The sequence below is a fragment of the Ananas comosus genome, linkage group 9, assembly GCF_001540865.1.
Source record: "Ananas comosus cultivar F153 linkage group 9, ASM154086v1, whole genome shotgun sequence".
NCBI lineage: Eukaryota > Viridiplantae > Streptophyta > Magnoliopsida > Poales > Bromeliaceae > Ananas > Ananas comosus.
In genome coordinates, this window is record NC_033629.1 from 1,732,294 (window position 1) to 1,748,437 (window position 16,144).

Here is a 16,144-nt window from a genome sequence, read left to right on the forward strand (position 1 = left end):
ATACATTTTATATTTTTAGAAATATTGTGCACTTAAGTACAGTATAATTATAACTAGGTTTTCCTACTAGTGCACACTTAATAAAGATTCCATGTGCATGCCAGTAATGACTATTCCGGTCAAAGCCAACTGTCTCTTTCCTTTTTAATACTTTGGATATTCTTGTGGCCACAGATTGTAAGTAGGGCCGGCAAATGAGCGAGCCGGCTCGCATTCAACTTGTGTTCGACTTGATATTTGGCTCGCTCGAGCTCGACTTGAAATTAAACGAGCCGAGCTTGAACAAAAAGAAAGACGAAATTTATTTCAAGCCGAGCTTGAGTATTACTCGGCTCGTTCGAATTAGGCTCGAAAAGCTCGAATATATATATATATAGTAGTGCTACTATGCTATCGAAAAAATAAGGGATCCGGTGCTTTCGATTGGACTAATACTATTATTACCTTGTAGGGACCACTCAATCCTAGGGGTATTATTTAATCCTAAAGGGGACCGCAATCATCCCAACCATACAATTCTTAATCAAATGGTCAAAAATTCGAAAACATCAAATCCTCTATATTTTTGATAGTATAGTAGTTCTATAATATATATATATATTAAAAAAATATAAATATAATATATTTTAATTATATATAGGCCGAGTGAATAGTCTGAGTTAGTTAAAATTGGGCCAATGTTGTTGACCTATAAAAACAAACCCAATAGACAAATAAAAGAGCAAAATTTCACTAAATTTATACATTTTTTCTTTCTTTCTTTTTTTGAGAGAGCTCTAAATTTTCAATATGTTTCTCTCTTTCTCTTTTTCTGTCTCTCACCCTAAGTGGCCAAGCCGGAAGCCCTCCAAGTTACCAAGTAACAGCATATGTCCGCCGTTGCCTACCTTGCTATTAATTGTATGCTTGAAAAAATATATAGAATATTTTTAAAATAAAAAATTATTATTTATATAAAATTTTAATTTTAGTTATATATGATTGGATAGTTTAATCCAATATTTATCTGTATAATTTATTTATTTTTGACTGCATAAATAAAAATGAATAATATGGAGATTGAATGCGGAAGAAAAGATATGTGAGGCTGAAAAGATTAGATATTCAACTCATAATTTTTTTTTTTTTTTCATATTATAATACTATATTTCATATAATTATTTTGTACTTTGAACTATTAGACATATTTTTGTATCAAATTATAGATAATATTCTATACAAATTAAACTATTGATCGTATAATGTTGAGAATTTCAAGCGGCTCGTTTAGGACTCGAGCTCGCTCGACTCGAAATTAGGCTCACTCGAGCTCGGCTCGAATTAATTTCAATCCAAGCTTGAGCTTAAATTTAGGCTCGAAATTAATTTCAAGCCGAATTTGAGCCGAGGTAAGCTCGCTCGAGCTCGTCTCGTTTCCACCCCTAATTGTAAGCTCCTGGAACAATGCCAAAGATAGCACATAAATGGTCAAAAGAGAATTTTTGTTTTTTTTTTTATATTATATTTACCAAAATTCTAAAAATTTTTAATGTATTAGAGGTTTAGAAAAAAAAATATATTTTCTTAAGAGAAAGAAAAATAGAAAACTACCCGCTTTGTTTATTATTTAAAATAAACTTAACTAAACTATGAAATAATTAAATTTCAAACTTGTAACATCAGGTACAACCTATTGAACCCCTAATCGATTATGGCTTAGTTTGGTATTAAGGCCTATCTAACGCTATTAGATAAATGGAGTTAAGAAAAAGTATATAGGAGTATGCTTCTGCATTCTTGGGTGGGATCGTAGAAAATATATCATAACCGACTCATCGCGATATGCGAAATGCAATATTACATACGGAAACAAACATGATATTTTTTCAACGTATTTTCTCACCGCACGTAACGCAATTTTTCTGTAATCACAAACGAAGCCTATGTTGAAGATAGTTGTTGCTGATGTAAAAGATACGATCAATACACAAAGTCATGCCATCCATATGAGTGATAAGATGGTTAGGCTATCTTATAAGACCCCGTTTGGTTCGGGGGATAAGCGGGGATAACGAAAGTTATCCCCACTATTCCGCCAAACGGGATCATTTTTTACCGGAATATTTTATTCCGGTCAAAGCTTGCTATTCCGTTATCCCGAATAGCAATTTTTACTATCGCCACCATTTGAGTGAAATCTATTCCCCATGCTTAATTTCAAACTAATTAAAATATATAAATAAATTAAAACTAAATTATATAAATAGAAATATTATATAATTATAATACACTATTATTAATATAAAATTATTAATGCGCTATATTAATACATATTATATATTAAAATATATAGATAAATTGTATAAATAAATATATTTAATATAATGAATAAATTAAAAATTAATAATTTAAATAAATTAAAATTTAAAATATTATAATAATTATATTTAAAATTAAAATTTATAATTAAATTTAAAAGTTTATAATTTATAATTCCACATTTCTTAATTTAAAATTTAAATTTTGAATTTAAAATTTTGAATTTTATAATTTGAATTTCATTGTTTTTTTTCAAATTTAAATTTGATCTTAAATTTAAAGTTAGAAATTTAAAATTTAAATTTTGAATTTAAAATTTGAGATTTTAAATTTTAAATTTTAATTTCAAAATTTGAAATTTAAAAGTTAAAATTTAAATTTTAAAATATAAATATAAAATATAAAAATTTAAATTCTAATATAAATAAAAAAAGTGATAATATTATTAATTTTTATTTATATTACCCACTTTAAATCTTATTCCATCTTACCTAACCAAACGTTATTTTTCTTATTTCCAGGAATAACCCAATTTTTATCTAAACGCAAAATTTATCTAGTGGTTAGTTACATATCTTATGTGGTGTGACCCAACCAATCACAATTATCCTTTAAGATTTATTCATCTCATCATGATTTATAAAAAAATATTTTTATTGCATTTTTTTTTCTAAAAGAGAAGTATTAGATTAGTATAGACACTGTACAATTGTTTGAGTAAGAGCCTACAAACAAAACAAAATAAAAAAATAGAAAAAAAAAAAGTAATATTCTCCTTTTAAGGTGTATCCAAGCAAAAGGATTCATTTTCTTAAAACTAACTTTGGGCCCACTTTTCTTAATGACACATGCATAGGGTATAACTTTTTAGTTATTATACTATTCAAAAAGTATAAAAATCAAAGAAGAGGGGTTTAAAAATGTTGATTTTTTAATCGGTTTTGAGTCGTCCATGGTGGACAAATTCGACCCGACCCATTAGTAGTGGTTTCTTTACGAGTCGGAATTGAGATATTTTAAAGACTAAATTTTACTTACAAAAAACAAGATGCCACTATACATGTGAAAGAAACCCTTCCTTGTTTGACTTGCTAAGCCATTTCTATTCATGTTGCATGTTAGCTACACTTCTCAATCACTTGGTGACAAAAAGCTCCAAACACACACACACAAAAAAAAAGAAAAAAAAAGGCCTTTTCAATTTTTCCAAGCCTGAATTAAATTGATTTATTTATTTATTTTGGGTGAAAGAATCATTTGCATTTAAGGATATTTCATTCCCACAACTTGTGCAAAGAGAAGTTTCAAATTTAGAATGTCTTTTTCAATCAACCTCTTTCGTGTTTGCATTTAATTTAAGGATGATGGAGAGATATAAACATTAAATCTGGTCACTTTTGATAAAACTATCTAGATTCATTGCACGTGATCTATACATAGTAAATATAGAATTGTTAATATCATTCTTTTTTATTTGAAAATAGTTAAATTTTAACATTTTTGTAGTATGATGAATCAGATTCGCGTGTGGTGCTTGTGTTCATTGCTCACATCAAAATTTACCGTATATTTTCAAAATTAAAATCCTTTTCAATCGCGTCGTGTCGAATCAGTGTACTATAGACAAGTTTGTGTTCTGTTGATTTTAGATATATCTCAGTAATTTTACAAATTTGTGACTTCTCATTTCTCAATATAAGAATAGGGTACTATTTATTTTGAAAATTTTAAATAAAAAAAAAGGAGATGTTTAGATTTTTTTAAAGTCGATAAACATACAAAAAAAGAAAAAGAAAATTTGAGGACACGGAAAATTCGTCGACAAGATAGCATGTTCAGTCAACGTTACCAAATCTACGAAGGACGCAAAAAAAAAATAATTTTAAGCATTTATTTTTCTCAGCATTAATACTACCAAAATCAATACCACACCTAACAAGACCTGTTGTTTAAATGATGTTAAATTATTAAATTTTTTTGGGCCTACACTCATTTTTGTGGATGAGATTTTTATTTTTATTTGTTTTTGATTTGAGTCCAAGAACAATTGGCATTACTTTCAATCACTCTTGCATTAGTTCATTCAGGTTGATTTCGATTGCCGACGATTTAGTTTCTATGTTTAATCCCTACTCTAATTGCGTGAACACTAACCACGACGACGACGACGACGACGACGACGACAATGGTGATTCGCATTATCATCATGGAGTTTAGTTGGTAACATATATGCGAGAGACGACGGTATGGCACTAAACATAAAGTAGCAAAACATCAAACAGAAATATGCTGGAGACATTCGGAACTCTGATGTAAAAGTGCAGGAACAGAAGACTGCCAAAAGACTAAGAGAAAACTAGACTTACAGAACTACTGTTGCAGCAGAAGCATGTATCAATTTTCACAAATCTGCAGACAGTTGCTTCTTGTGCTCTGTGATCTTCGCCTGCAGCTTCTCGAGCTTCTCGCTCACGCTCTTCTGCTGCTGCTCACTCACTGAGAGCGCCGGCTCCTGCGCGCTGCACATCTGCGACTTGATCCTCAGAAGATGCAGCTTCTTAGGGACTGCCTTCCACCCGCCGCTCTTCCCGCGGCCCAGCTTCTCGATCTCTTGCTTCATGTTCGAGCACTCCTTTTCGAGCTCGGAAACCCTCATCCTCATATTGTCCATGCCCACTCTCAATACTTGGTTCTCCTGAACAGCCGACACCCACCCTCCTGTTGCGTATAGAGGATTAAAAGGACCATTCGCTATTAAGTTAAGCTTCTAGTAGAACTAAACAGATTTACGTAAAAATTGTCGTTCCGTACCTGCGCCAGCCTCCCCAGAGCACTGTATGCCGCTCCTCAAGGGCCTCGAGCCGTCGAGATTATCTGAAACAAGCAAGCATCCCGCGATTGAGGTCCTTAGTTGAAGTTGCTCGAAGAAGAGGACTTGAACTACTATGCGGAGCGGGAGTCTCTCGTTTTGAGCCGCGTGAGTGCAGGCTTCTAGAGAGAGCTTTTGAGAGTCCATTAGCCGGCACAGCTGCTCTCTCTCGGATTCCGTGAGCCACGAGTGCGACTGTAACAGTTCAGAGATAGTCAATGCATGATAGTTCGGTAAACCTACTTGAAATTTCACTATCAGTTACGCAATGCGATTAGAAATCTTAAACAGGATGCACAGCTGGTGAGAGAACTGCAATTATAATTTCCAAGAATTAGGACTGCTTTGATGACAATAGAAAAATCAGCTTTTATAAAGTAGATGCTGAAAAAAAAAAGAGTTGCTCAGAAAAGTACCTTCAAGTATATATCAATTGCACGATAGAGTCCATCATCCAAAGGCCGGGCGTAATCAGGCACAGCGATGGCCAAAGCTTCAAATTTTGGTAATTTCAGATTCACATCAGGTGCGACTTCCGCAAGGTAACCGTCTATTAACTTTGCTACGGCGGTAATCGGAGCCAACGAAGGCGACCCCATTAACTGCTCATCATCGATCAAACTAGGTGATGCATCCCCGTTATTAGCCTGATCCATGGCTATGAAATGCTCTAGAATTCTTTGAACGCAATCAACATTATAAAGCGTCTCCATCGAGTAAGAAAAATTTGGCAGTAATAAATCTTCCAATGTAGCCTGGTCAAGTTGCATTCCGATCCTTTTCTCCAATTTGGAGATACAAGACTTGTTCGCCTTCAAAATCATCGCTGTTCGAAGAAGCCCAAATAGAACCTTCGTTGGTACGATACCCTTTTGGAACGGCAACAAACTCTCAATATCTTCGAGCAGCTGCCTCTGTTCTTCTTCGGTTGGTGCGGCTCTCAAAGCTGCCGATGCAATATTTTGGCGCCTACTTAATCCGGGAAGATACTTCTTCGCGTAAGATGTGAGCGAGCCCGCGATGATCTCCGATCTAGTGCCCCGAGATTCCATTACTGTGATTAGCCTTTTATATATTGGAAAGCTTAAGGACGAGACATCCTCGTACCACCAATCCGAATTACAGTTTCTCGGCCGGGCCCCTGTGCTTATGCCGTTCCAGAGAACGCTCCCTCCGGGGCTTTGCATCGGCCCATGTTCTATCATAGGCCAGCCGAAGAGGTTTGGATCTGTAGAAGCTTTAACAGCCAATGATTCGATGCATCTCTTAACGATGTGCGACTTTTCGGCGTGAGGGAGGATATCTTCGCAAGCTTGTAGTGCTTGTAGCGAGTCTTTCCAGCTTTTGAGGACTACTTGGTTGAGGAAAATCTCAGCTTGCGTAATCAAGTTGCCCTCGGCAATTTCTTCGGTCATCTGAAGATGCTCGGCCGCACATCGCAGGTACACAACATTTGAGGCAGTGAGTTCTAGCTTTACGCCGTAGCAGAACTTGGCCACGAGCTCGAACGACTTCGCGCCACCCGGAACGTCCGGCAGCTTTATGATGCAAGCCTCTTCTTCTTCAGAATTCTCGTCGATTAGTTTTTCGAGGAGGCCGCTCTTGGATAGGAGAGGAAACTGCAGAAGTTTCGATTAACATTCAGAAGTTTATCAGACCAAATGCAACTGACCAACCTCCAAACAAGGTTAACATGATTTCTTTGTTAATCATCAGCAACACTACTCGCGGATTAATAATCAAAAGAGAGTAAAATAAAACAATTTGAATTGTGATTGTAAGAACTATCACCTTGTGAAGGTGGAATGACATGTCGCCAACTTCAACGGTAACATCACTAGGAAGCCCGGTCGTGCAGAACCTACAAAGTTCAGGAAAAAGCACAAATTCCGCATGTAAAAAAGATGGTTAGAGCGCCCTCGTTAATCAACAAAGAAATAAAGGGAACAGACGACTTGTTCGAGGGGCTGGATACAGCATTTCAGCGATCCGATTTCACAAATCAACAACATAAGCATATACAACCACTCATTCGATGAACTTCGGTATGTTCATTCTGGCTTTTCACGCCGATCCACTACCACAAGAGAAACTAATATTTCTACTTATTTGTTGTACAAATTTATGAGCCTTCAGGAATGAAAAACATTGGGCTCATAGACTTCAAAAAGATCTGTCATGTTAACAAATTCGACGCTTCCTCAAGCAAGCAAATTATGCATGATTTTGTAAACTGTTTGAAAGGTCTGAAACATGTCAGAGAGGAAAAACAACAAGTATATATGTCAGCAAACTTATGTAGCTGTTGATAATTTCTAGTTTCAAGCAGATAAATCAAACCACAAGCACAAAGATGGAGACTACATTAACAAAATAGAGCCCAAAAAGGGGGAGAGAGAGAGAGAGAGAGAGAATCATACCAAGCTTGCCCTTGTCTTTGGAAGGAGTCAGATTTTGAACCCAGTTTCATACATGCCATCTTGTTTACAAAACTGGGAAGAGGAGAGGAAGGTAAATCACATCACACACAGAGCCCTACTGTAGCTTCCTGTTGATCACCACTAAGAACACACAAATGTTGGACTCAAAACTGCAAATTAGGCTAAAAGCAGAACACCCACAACTCTAATAAAGAGATCAAAGATCAAGCCAATAACCCAAAAATCTACTTGTTGAAAAAGCCCCAGAAAAAAGAAAGAAAAAAAAAAAAAACAAATAAACAACTGGAAAACAAGCTATCAAAAAACAAATCTTTTGGACCACTCTCAAGAATTTAATGGCCGGACAAAAGCACTTAAAAAAAACCCAAATCTTGCAGAAAACAAACCCATTAATGCTCCTCCAAGCCCCAAAGGCTAAAACCTCAGATCCAACCAAGAACAAATCTTTAGACAAGTCCCCACAACTCCTATACTATCTTAATCAAAAAAAAAAAAAAAGAAAAAAAAAGAGGAAAGAAAGAAGAAACCCAACAAACAACTCAGATGAGTTGGATGGCAAAATTGCAAAGAGAACCCTCCACCCAAAAATGGGTAGTTTCTATCCTGTCTTTTCCCCTCCCTCCCTCTTTCATAACTCCTCTAAGATGTAGCTTTTTTGGGGGACCATTTTGCATGCAACAACCCATTAATTTTTGCAGCAGTAAAAGGACAACAGGGCAATGCAGCAGCTGCTGGGAGGAGAAAGCCAAAAGGCAGGTTAAAAAGAGCTTCTGCTTCTCCAATTTGTGCACATTAATGAGCAATTATTTCTAGAACTATAATAGGGTCTAGTGCACTGGGATTCTCCTGTAGCTGCAGTATTTTAATGTGTTTATTGCAGAAACCAGTTTTTTTTTTTTTTTTTCTCTCTTAATGTAAAATTATTATATTGGTGGGAAATGATGCACACAACTAATCCCATGTGGGTGGTGAGTCATGAGTGATGAGAGAGGAAGCTCAAATGAAAAGAAAAGAAAAGAAAAAAAGTCAATGAAATAATGCTTCAACAATGGTAGCAGAAGAAGAGACCATGTGAGTCTTGCACACAGTGAGAGTTTATATTGTTGGACTTGTTTCTAATTTTGCTACTAAAGTCTTCAGACTTAAAATCTGGGACACCAATAATCATGTTTTTAGGCAACTGTCTTAGACATAATTGATATGTTGATTTATATATAATATATATATTTTTTTATTAATTTATACATATATTTAAACACATGGGTCCTGTTAGGATGTCTGAATGAATTATCTAGAGATGATTCATATGTCGTGAAATATTCTGATGAGATTGCAAATTGGGATTTTGATTTTAGCCCCTTATTAATGTCCCGTTTGTATATCGAAATAAGATATTTAATAATAATTTATTCAGTATGAAAATTATTTATGTACGATTGGAAGTCAAAACTTTAATTTTTATTTCTTAAAAATCCTTATAATTTGATATGATAGCTATTTTATTTATGAGATTATGGTTTATCATATTCCATAAATCTTACAAAATGATGTATCTTTAATCCAAAAATATGACCTTAACCTCTAGCTTATAATTTTAAAACCAAATGTATATATTTTATTGTACATTTAGTTGTCTTTTTCACCTAACTGTGACAAAAACTTTTAATAAATTTTAAAAGTATTGAACAAGATAAACAATGCATGCGATCTGCTTGATTTTTTTTTAGAATAAATTTAGCTAGAATTGTAAAGCAATTAAGTTTTCAACTTAGAACTTAGGAGCCTAGCTCCTAGGTTGAACAAGATAAACATTGAATGCGATCCGCTTAGTTTTTTTATAAAAATAAATTTAATTAAAAATATAATAAAATAATTAGGTTTCGAATTTAAAACTTTATTCACCAACCATCAAGCTTTTGGCAACATACGCTAGAGACAACCAGTGATAAATGTGCACTCTTATAAGATCATTGTATTATTTTTTGCTTCATTATTTATTTTTTTAAAAAATAAATTAAATTAAAAAATATAAAATAACTATACTTCAAACTTAAAATTTTATATATTAATTAATAAATTTTAGATGTGGACAAAAATTTTATGGGCATAGTTCCCAAACTAATTAGTTTGGGGATTATGCGGATCGGTGCCACGTGGCCAATCCAATGGTCATGGATGGAAGAAAAAAAATCCTGTATTTTTAGAGAGAGAGAGAGAAAGAAAAAGCAACTGAAAAAGGCACCCGTCGGATCGGCCACGTGGCGTTGATTTGCATTGTCCCCAAACTAATTAGTTTTATGCACCGTTTGGTTCGGATAACGTTTGAATGAAAATTGGATTATTACCGGAGATAAAAAAAAAAAAATAACGTTTGGATAGATAATATGGAATAAGAAAAATAGTGGATAGTTATATATGAAAAATAAAGGTGTTGGTGGGAATAATTATACCAGCTTATTTCAGGTATCCGAAAATTACTATTTTCGGATAAAAAATTAGCGTTTGGATATAAAGAGAGGGATAAGGGTTATTCCATCCTTTATCCCCAATCCAAACAGTCTGGCTACCGTTTGGTTCAGGTATAAGCAAAAACTAGCTATTACAGGAATAGGTACAAATATGGAAATAAGAAAAATAATGTTTGGATGAAAATTGGATTGTTTCTGGAGATAAAAATAATTTTAGATAATTTTATATAAATACTAGAGGTGTTGGTGGGGATAACAAAAAATTATTATTTTTGAATAAAAAATTAACATTTGAATATAAAGAAAGGATGAGGGCCTAATTCTATTTCTATCCCCTAACCCGCTCTATCCCCGTAACATTTTTGTCCCGTTGATGTAATCTTTGTTTGCGCTCTCAAGTATTAATCAATTCCTTTGCCGTTGGATTGGGGGGGACGCGACGATGGTCAACGCATGCATAGGGACGCTCAAAACGGACGACGCTGGCTTGCCTTTTAGTCCACGGTTTATCCAACTCCGACGCGCCTCGGAGTGCGTTCGCAGTTTGCTACGTCGGCTGCTGCGGCGGCGGCGGCGGCGGCGGCGGCGACGGCCGTGGTGATTAAAACTTTTCAGTTTTTACAACAAATATATCAGCTGTTCCTAAGACCAGCATCCGTGGGAATCCGTGCATGTTCGTGTTTTTGCTCGATATATAAGAAATGCCCCACTTACGATCCAACGTAGCGTACTTTGTATGTCGGCTTAAAGTTTGATAGTCAACGTCTTAAATTTTAAAAAATTACGCACAAAATTCGGTACTGCAACCGGTAAAAAACTCTTTACGAGGACAAATGTATTTCTTGGAGTTTAGGTTTACGTGGCGATTATTGATTCTACCGTGTAAATATAGCATCTTTATAATGTTGCACCGGTGATCCCATGGTTTATTCATCTGCAACATAATGCATCTAAATTTGTACGGGATGTGCACCCATGTAAATATTGGCCGGTAAGTTCATTATACTTATACCTATACTGTAGATGACATTTTTTGTTCTAGAAAAATTACTCTTGATTTTTTTTTTTTTTTTGAAAGATACTTAGCTGAAAATGTGAATCAACTTAGATTTGAATTTGAGATCTCGAATACTAATCATCAGGTGTTTTGACACTTACTCTAGGGACGGATCCGTAAGAAGTTAAAAAAAATTAGAGAGAGGAATAGAAAGATGGGTTATTTACATACACGTCTCTATAAACATAGTGAATTGCAGAAATATTCCTGCAAAACAGAAACTCCATAAGTTGTTCCTGCAAAAGTCTAAAGTTATGCAGATATGTCCCTGCCGTTAAGGACGGTTAGAAAATTTTCGCTAACCACGGTTAAAATACTTAACTATGGTTAATTATAACGTGAATTTACGGTTCTACCCTTCTTCTTCTTCTTCCTCCTCTTCTTTTTCCCTCTTCTTCGTCGCCGGCGAGGGGGGCGACGACGGCGGCGGCGACGGCGGCAGCGATAGCAGCAGTGACAGCGACTGCCGCGGCAAACCCTCTTCCTCTTCTCTCTTCCTCTTCCCCTTTTTTCTTCCTCTCTCTCTTCCTCTTCCCCTTCTCTGCCGGCAGAGCATTGAAGTGCTTTCGGAAGCATATACATACATATATGCATACTTTTATTTATGTTTAATTAACTTAACTTTGGATCTTTAATTAATTCCATGGTTTTTTGGGTGGGTGTTCTTATCAAGTCCATTGACTTTGCTCTAGGAGAAATTAAACGATGGATGGCTCCTCAGTGGGTTAATCTCTCTCTCTCTCTCTCTCCATCAAATGATAAAAAATTTTATGAAAAATTTTTGTACAGCTGAATTACATAAAAAAATATAATCAATTAATGGGAATGATATAGTAATTGTTTTAACAGATTTATTACGGGGAAGAACGCGCCGCCGACAGAGACGGGGAAGAACGCGCCGCCGGCAGAGAAGGGGAAGAACTCAGAGCACTTCAATGCTCTGCTTCAAGAGATGAGGTGAGGAGGTTCATTACTTCTTAAATATATATCATTTCTCCCTCTCCCTCTTCCTCTTCCATTTTCTTCTTCCTCTCATTCTTTCTCTTCCCTCTTCTTCGTCGTTGACGAACCCGACCCCGCACCGCCGCCGTCGTCCGCTCCGGCGGCCCAAAGAGGAAGAGAAAGAGAAGGGAAAAAACGGTATTTTGGAGGGATATATTTGTGAGGGCAAAATGGTCATTTCACAAAAAAACTATTAAAAAATAAACAATTCTCTAACGGATGTTAACCAGAGGGATATATCTGCACAAATTAGGATTTTTGCAGGGACAATTTATGGAGTTTCCGTTTTGCAGAAATATTTTCGTAATTCACTATATTTGCAGGAACGTGTATACAAATAATCCTAGAAAGATTGTGAAGAGATTGTGACGTGCGAAAAGAAAAAAATATAGTAGATGTTAAAGAAGGTAATGCAAACGATCGGGCCTGCAATAAATGCGGAGACATGGAAAATTAATAAAGCATAGTATCCGTGAGAAAAGAACAAACTGTCCTCTACAGTACTATCTGAATGTCAAGCACATAATGTTCTTTTCTTTTAATTCCTAAACATATAAACTCACATAACAAATATTCCTTAATTAATCTTAGAGATCTAGGTTGAGGAGATAATAAAGCCAAATAATGAGTAACAAAATGAACAAGGATGCTGGAGCTGGGGCTACATTAATTCCATGTCACATGGTAACTTGATCTTAACCCCGCTCCATTGCTGAATTTACCGCAACACGAATGAGCTTGTGAAATGGCTCGGATCCTACCCAAAACATAAAAGCAATAAATATGGATTAAGTACCGACCGTCCATAGAGTAAGTGACAAAGGGCTTGATGGTTGGTATCCGAGACCCAAATTCGAATCTTAGTTGATTCACATTTCCAGCTAAGTTTATTTCTAAATGTTATAAACGAAGCGGATAGCGCGCTATCTATCTCTAAAAAAAATTAAACATGGATGAAGTGGTGGACAATTTTTTGTTTTGTTTTGTTTTTGTTTTTGGGTGAACTACAAAAAATAAAAATTCAGCATTTTAGCCGATGTCTCTATTAACATTCTAAATAAAAATACACAGTAATTTTGGTCCCAAATCTATTGGACCGGAAATGAGATATTTTCTTATCTTACACGTGGAAGGAAGCTCCAAAACACTTATTTATTTATTTATTTTTTAAAGCAGGTGAATTTAACCATCACATTTTAGAATTAAGCTTCAAAATAACTAACTTTATTTCTCTTCTTGTTTCAGTGAAGTTGTGCACTTTAAGTTCAATAATTATTCTAAATTCTCGGGTGTTACTTTTTAGGGGCAATTGTTTGTATATACCTAAAAAGTTTTCGACTTTCTGATTTACCCTTCTTAGAAGCTTAATGTTGAAAATATCTTTTTTACGTTCCAATCTATTTCAAATATATCCTTAGAGTTAAAATCTGTTAATTAACTCTGTTATCTGTATAAAATTACTATTTTGTCCTTTCAAATATACTCTTCCACCACACCGACTTTTCTTATTTGCTCTTAAAGTCAGGGGCACAAAAAGTATTTTGACTTTTGGTCTTTTCAAATATACCTCTTTATCGTCACCAACATTTCTTATTTATCCTTAAGTTAAGGACAAAATTGGCATTTTAATTTTTTTTTAACTGTGGTAGATATTTAACTCATGTTTAATCCAAGTTAACTTAACAGGAGATAACTGAGATATTTTAGAAAGAAAAAAAAGTAGAGATAAATTGAATTTTTTCAAACATATGAGAGATATATAGACACTTATCCCTACTTTTTAAGTAATAAGAGAAAACTATGGGTTGGACCCAAGTTGGGCCGTGAGCCGAGTCCCTACTTTTAACCCATGGGCTCTAGATGGGCTTATGATCTCTTCTTTTATCTCTTTTTCATATACAGTCAAATAAAATAACAAACCACCGACATGAGCTAAATTTAGAAGAATTTCTAGTTGGTAAAACATGAGCTAAATTTAGAAGAATTTCTAGTTGGAAATTGAGACGGGGGAACTGCAGAACAGAAGAAGTTTACGCATGCACGTAAGGCTCAAAAACTCTGTATCTACTATTACTACAAGCATTATAGTGAGTGAGTGTACATTTCTACTAATCTATAGTCTTTTTTTCTTTTTCTTTTTTTTTTTTAAAAAAAAGAGAAAAAATTTCTCCTAAGCCCCAAAGCTTCACAACCAAATCTTATCCAACTGGCACAAGCTAACCAGGTTCTGCCACGTCGGCACGAAGGATCTAAAATGTTATCCACGGGCACCCTCAAAGACCACATGCCATATATGTTAATATGTGGCTTAGATTCTACAATCTTACTCTAGCAAGCTTTTAAAGTCTCTCTTTTTCCCTACACATGCACTCTTGCTATCACCATACATAGAAAAAACAAAGAGGAGGAAGAAGAAGCAGCAGAGGAGAAAGAAGAAGAGACGCCATGGCTTGCAAGCTCGCCTCCTCCGCGGCGGTCGTGAGCTCCGTGCCGCAATTCTGCGGCCTCAAGAATCAAGCTCCGTCCATGGCAAGTTACCGAATCATTATCGTAAATATGGAATGATCAGTTAGTAATAAATTTTATATATATATTTCAATTTTTGTATAATTTTTTTTAAAAAAATTATCTGCAGGTGGTGATGTTGCCCGCGATGAGGCGGAGGGGGAGAGGAGCCTTGGGGGCTCGCTGCGGCTTCATCGGTTCTCCGACCAACCTTGTAACTACTTCCAAGCTTTTTTTTTTTGATACGCAATCAAAATACAAAATTATTAATAATAAAGAGATGATTCTCTAACCTTATATGCACATTGAGCATGAGTGATCGTTTCGTAACGGTTTTATATAAAGAAAATTTATTTACGTGTCTTTTATGTTTGTCATGCACGTTAAATCGAGAATTACTGATCGGCAGATAATGATAACCACCACGAGCTTGATGCTGTTCGCCGGGCGGTTCGGCCTGGCGCCGTCGGCCAACCGGAAGGCGACGGCCGGGCTGAAGCTCGAGGTGCGCGACTCCGGGCTGCAGACGGCCGACCCGGCGGGGTTCACCCTGGCCGACACATTGGCCTGCGGCACCGTGGGCCACATCATGGGGGTCGGAATTGTGTTGGGCCTCAAGAACCTGGGCATAATACCATAAATCAACAACGAATTGGGTTCTTATGATGCTCCAGTGTGTTTATTTATGCCTTTTTGTGCTATATTGTTGTTAAGGGTTGTACATGGTGGTTTGGTTTACTTTTCTCTACTAAAAGAGATTTGCAATTATCCTTTCAAATTTTAAGAATGTAGAGGGAGAAAGTTCCATAGTAGTGATCTACTACTATCTAACCTAAATTAACAGCACTACTTTAGCTTCAAATTTTAAATACATAATTGATTATAATGAATTTAATTAATATATTTTATATAATTTTCATAACAAAAAAATTATTAAAATAAATAATTAACTTAAATTTTAAAGTTAAAAATATCATTGATTATTTCAAACAAAATTAGATAATAAAATTAAAATTTTGACGGGCTAAGTTATCGATTTATTTTTTATGATAGAATTCTCGATATATATAAAAAAAAATCTAATTTTCTACTTTTCTATATTATTATTATGTCTATGAAACTGTACATAAAATGTATGACTAAAAATAAATATCTTTTAAAAAAAATAATAATACAATATACATTTAATCTAGACTCTAGATCTAATTTTAAATAATTAAAATATTTCCTAATAAAAATTTTAACTAATTTGGACACTTTCGAGTAAAGGCAATTATATTAGTGACATCATATTAGTGACATCGAAAGAGTATAAAATTTAATTTTTAAATAATTTAAATATTTTAGATCAGAACCAACGATCTTAATTTTTAAATAATTTAAATACTTTAGATCAGAACCAACGATCGTCGATTTGTAAATTCTATCATAAAAAATAAACCGATAGTACACCAAATCATTTATTATAGATAGTAGAAGTAGGACTTGCATGCTATTCAAAATA

General features: G+C 34.8%; 2 protein-coding genes across 2 annotated transcripts; one reads left to right on the top strand and one right to left on the bottom strand.

Annotated features, from left to right (window-relative positions):
- On the bottom strand, positions 4,529-8,370 carry LOC109714969 (BTB/POZ domain-containing protein At1g30440-like). The gene is made up of 5 exons (XM_020239737.1): positions 7,588-8,370; positions 6,959-7,028; positions 5,584-6,786; positions 5,110-5,362; positions 4,529-5,016 (listed from the first exon to the last, which is right to left on the bottom strand). Exons 1-5 carry the CDS (start codon positions 7,644-7,646, stop codon positions 4,700-4,702), a joined length of 1,902 nt encoding a protein of 633 aa, XP_020095326.1. The 5' UTR covers positions 7,647-8,370; the 3' UTR covers positions 4,529-4,699.
- Positions 14,439-15,452, top strand: LOC109714961 (photosystem I reaction center subunit psaK, chloroplastic-like). The gene is made up of 3 exons (XM_020239726.1): positions 14,439-14,664; positions 14,771-14,854; positions 15,050-15,452. Exons 1-3 carry the CDS (start codon positions 14,581-14,583, stop codon positions 15,278-15,280), a joined length of 399 nt encoding a protein of 132 aa, XP_020095315.1. The 5' UTR covers positions 14,439-14,580; the 3' UTR covers positions 15,281-15,452.

Bases quoted from the DNA above. Each gene is read 5' to 3' on its own strand.
- LOC109714969 (XM_020239737.1), bottom strand. From the start codon at position 7,646: ATGGCATGTATGAAACTGGGTTCAAAATCTGACTCCTTCCAAAGACAA. The intron at 7,029-7,587 runs GTATGATTCTCT...TGAACTTTGTAG, and splicing joins CAAAGACAAGGGCAAGCTTG to GTTCTGCACGACCGGGCTTC. The intron at 5,017-5,109 runs GTACGGAACGAC...TATACGCAACAG, and splicing joins CTCTGGGGAGGCTGGCGCAG to GAGGGTGGGTGTCGGCTGTT.
- LOC109714961 (XM_020239726.1), top strand. From the start codon at position 14,581: ATGGCTTGCAAGCTCGCCTCCTCCGCGGCGGTCGTGAGCTCCGTGCCG. The intron at 14,665-14,770 runs GCAAGTTACCGA...AATTATCTGCAG, and splicing joins AGAATCAAGCTCCGTCCATG to GTGGTGATGTTGCCCGCGAT. The intron at 14,855-15,049 runs GTAACTACTTCC...ACTGATCGGCAG, and splicing joins TCGGTTCTCCGACCAACCTT to ATAATGATAACCACCACGAG.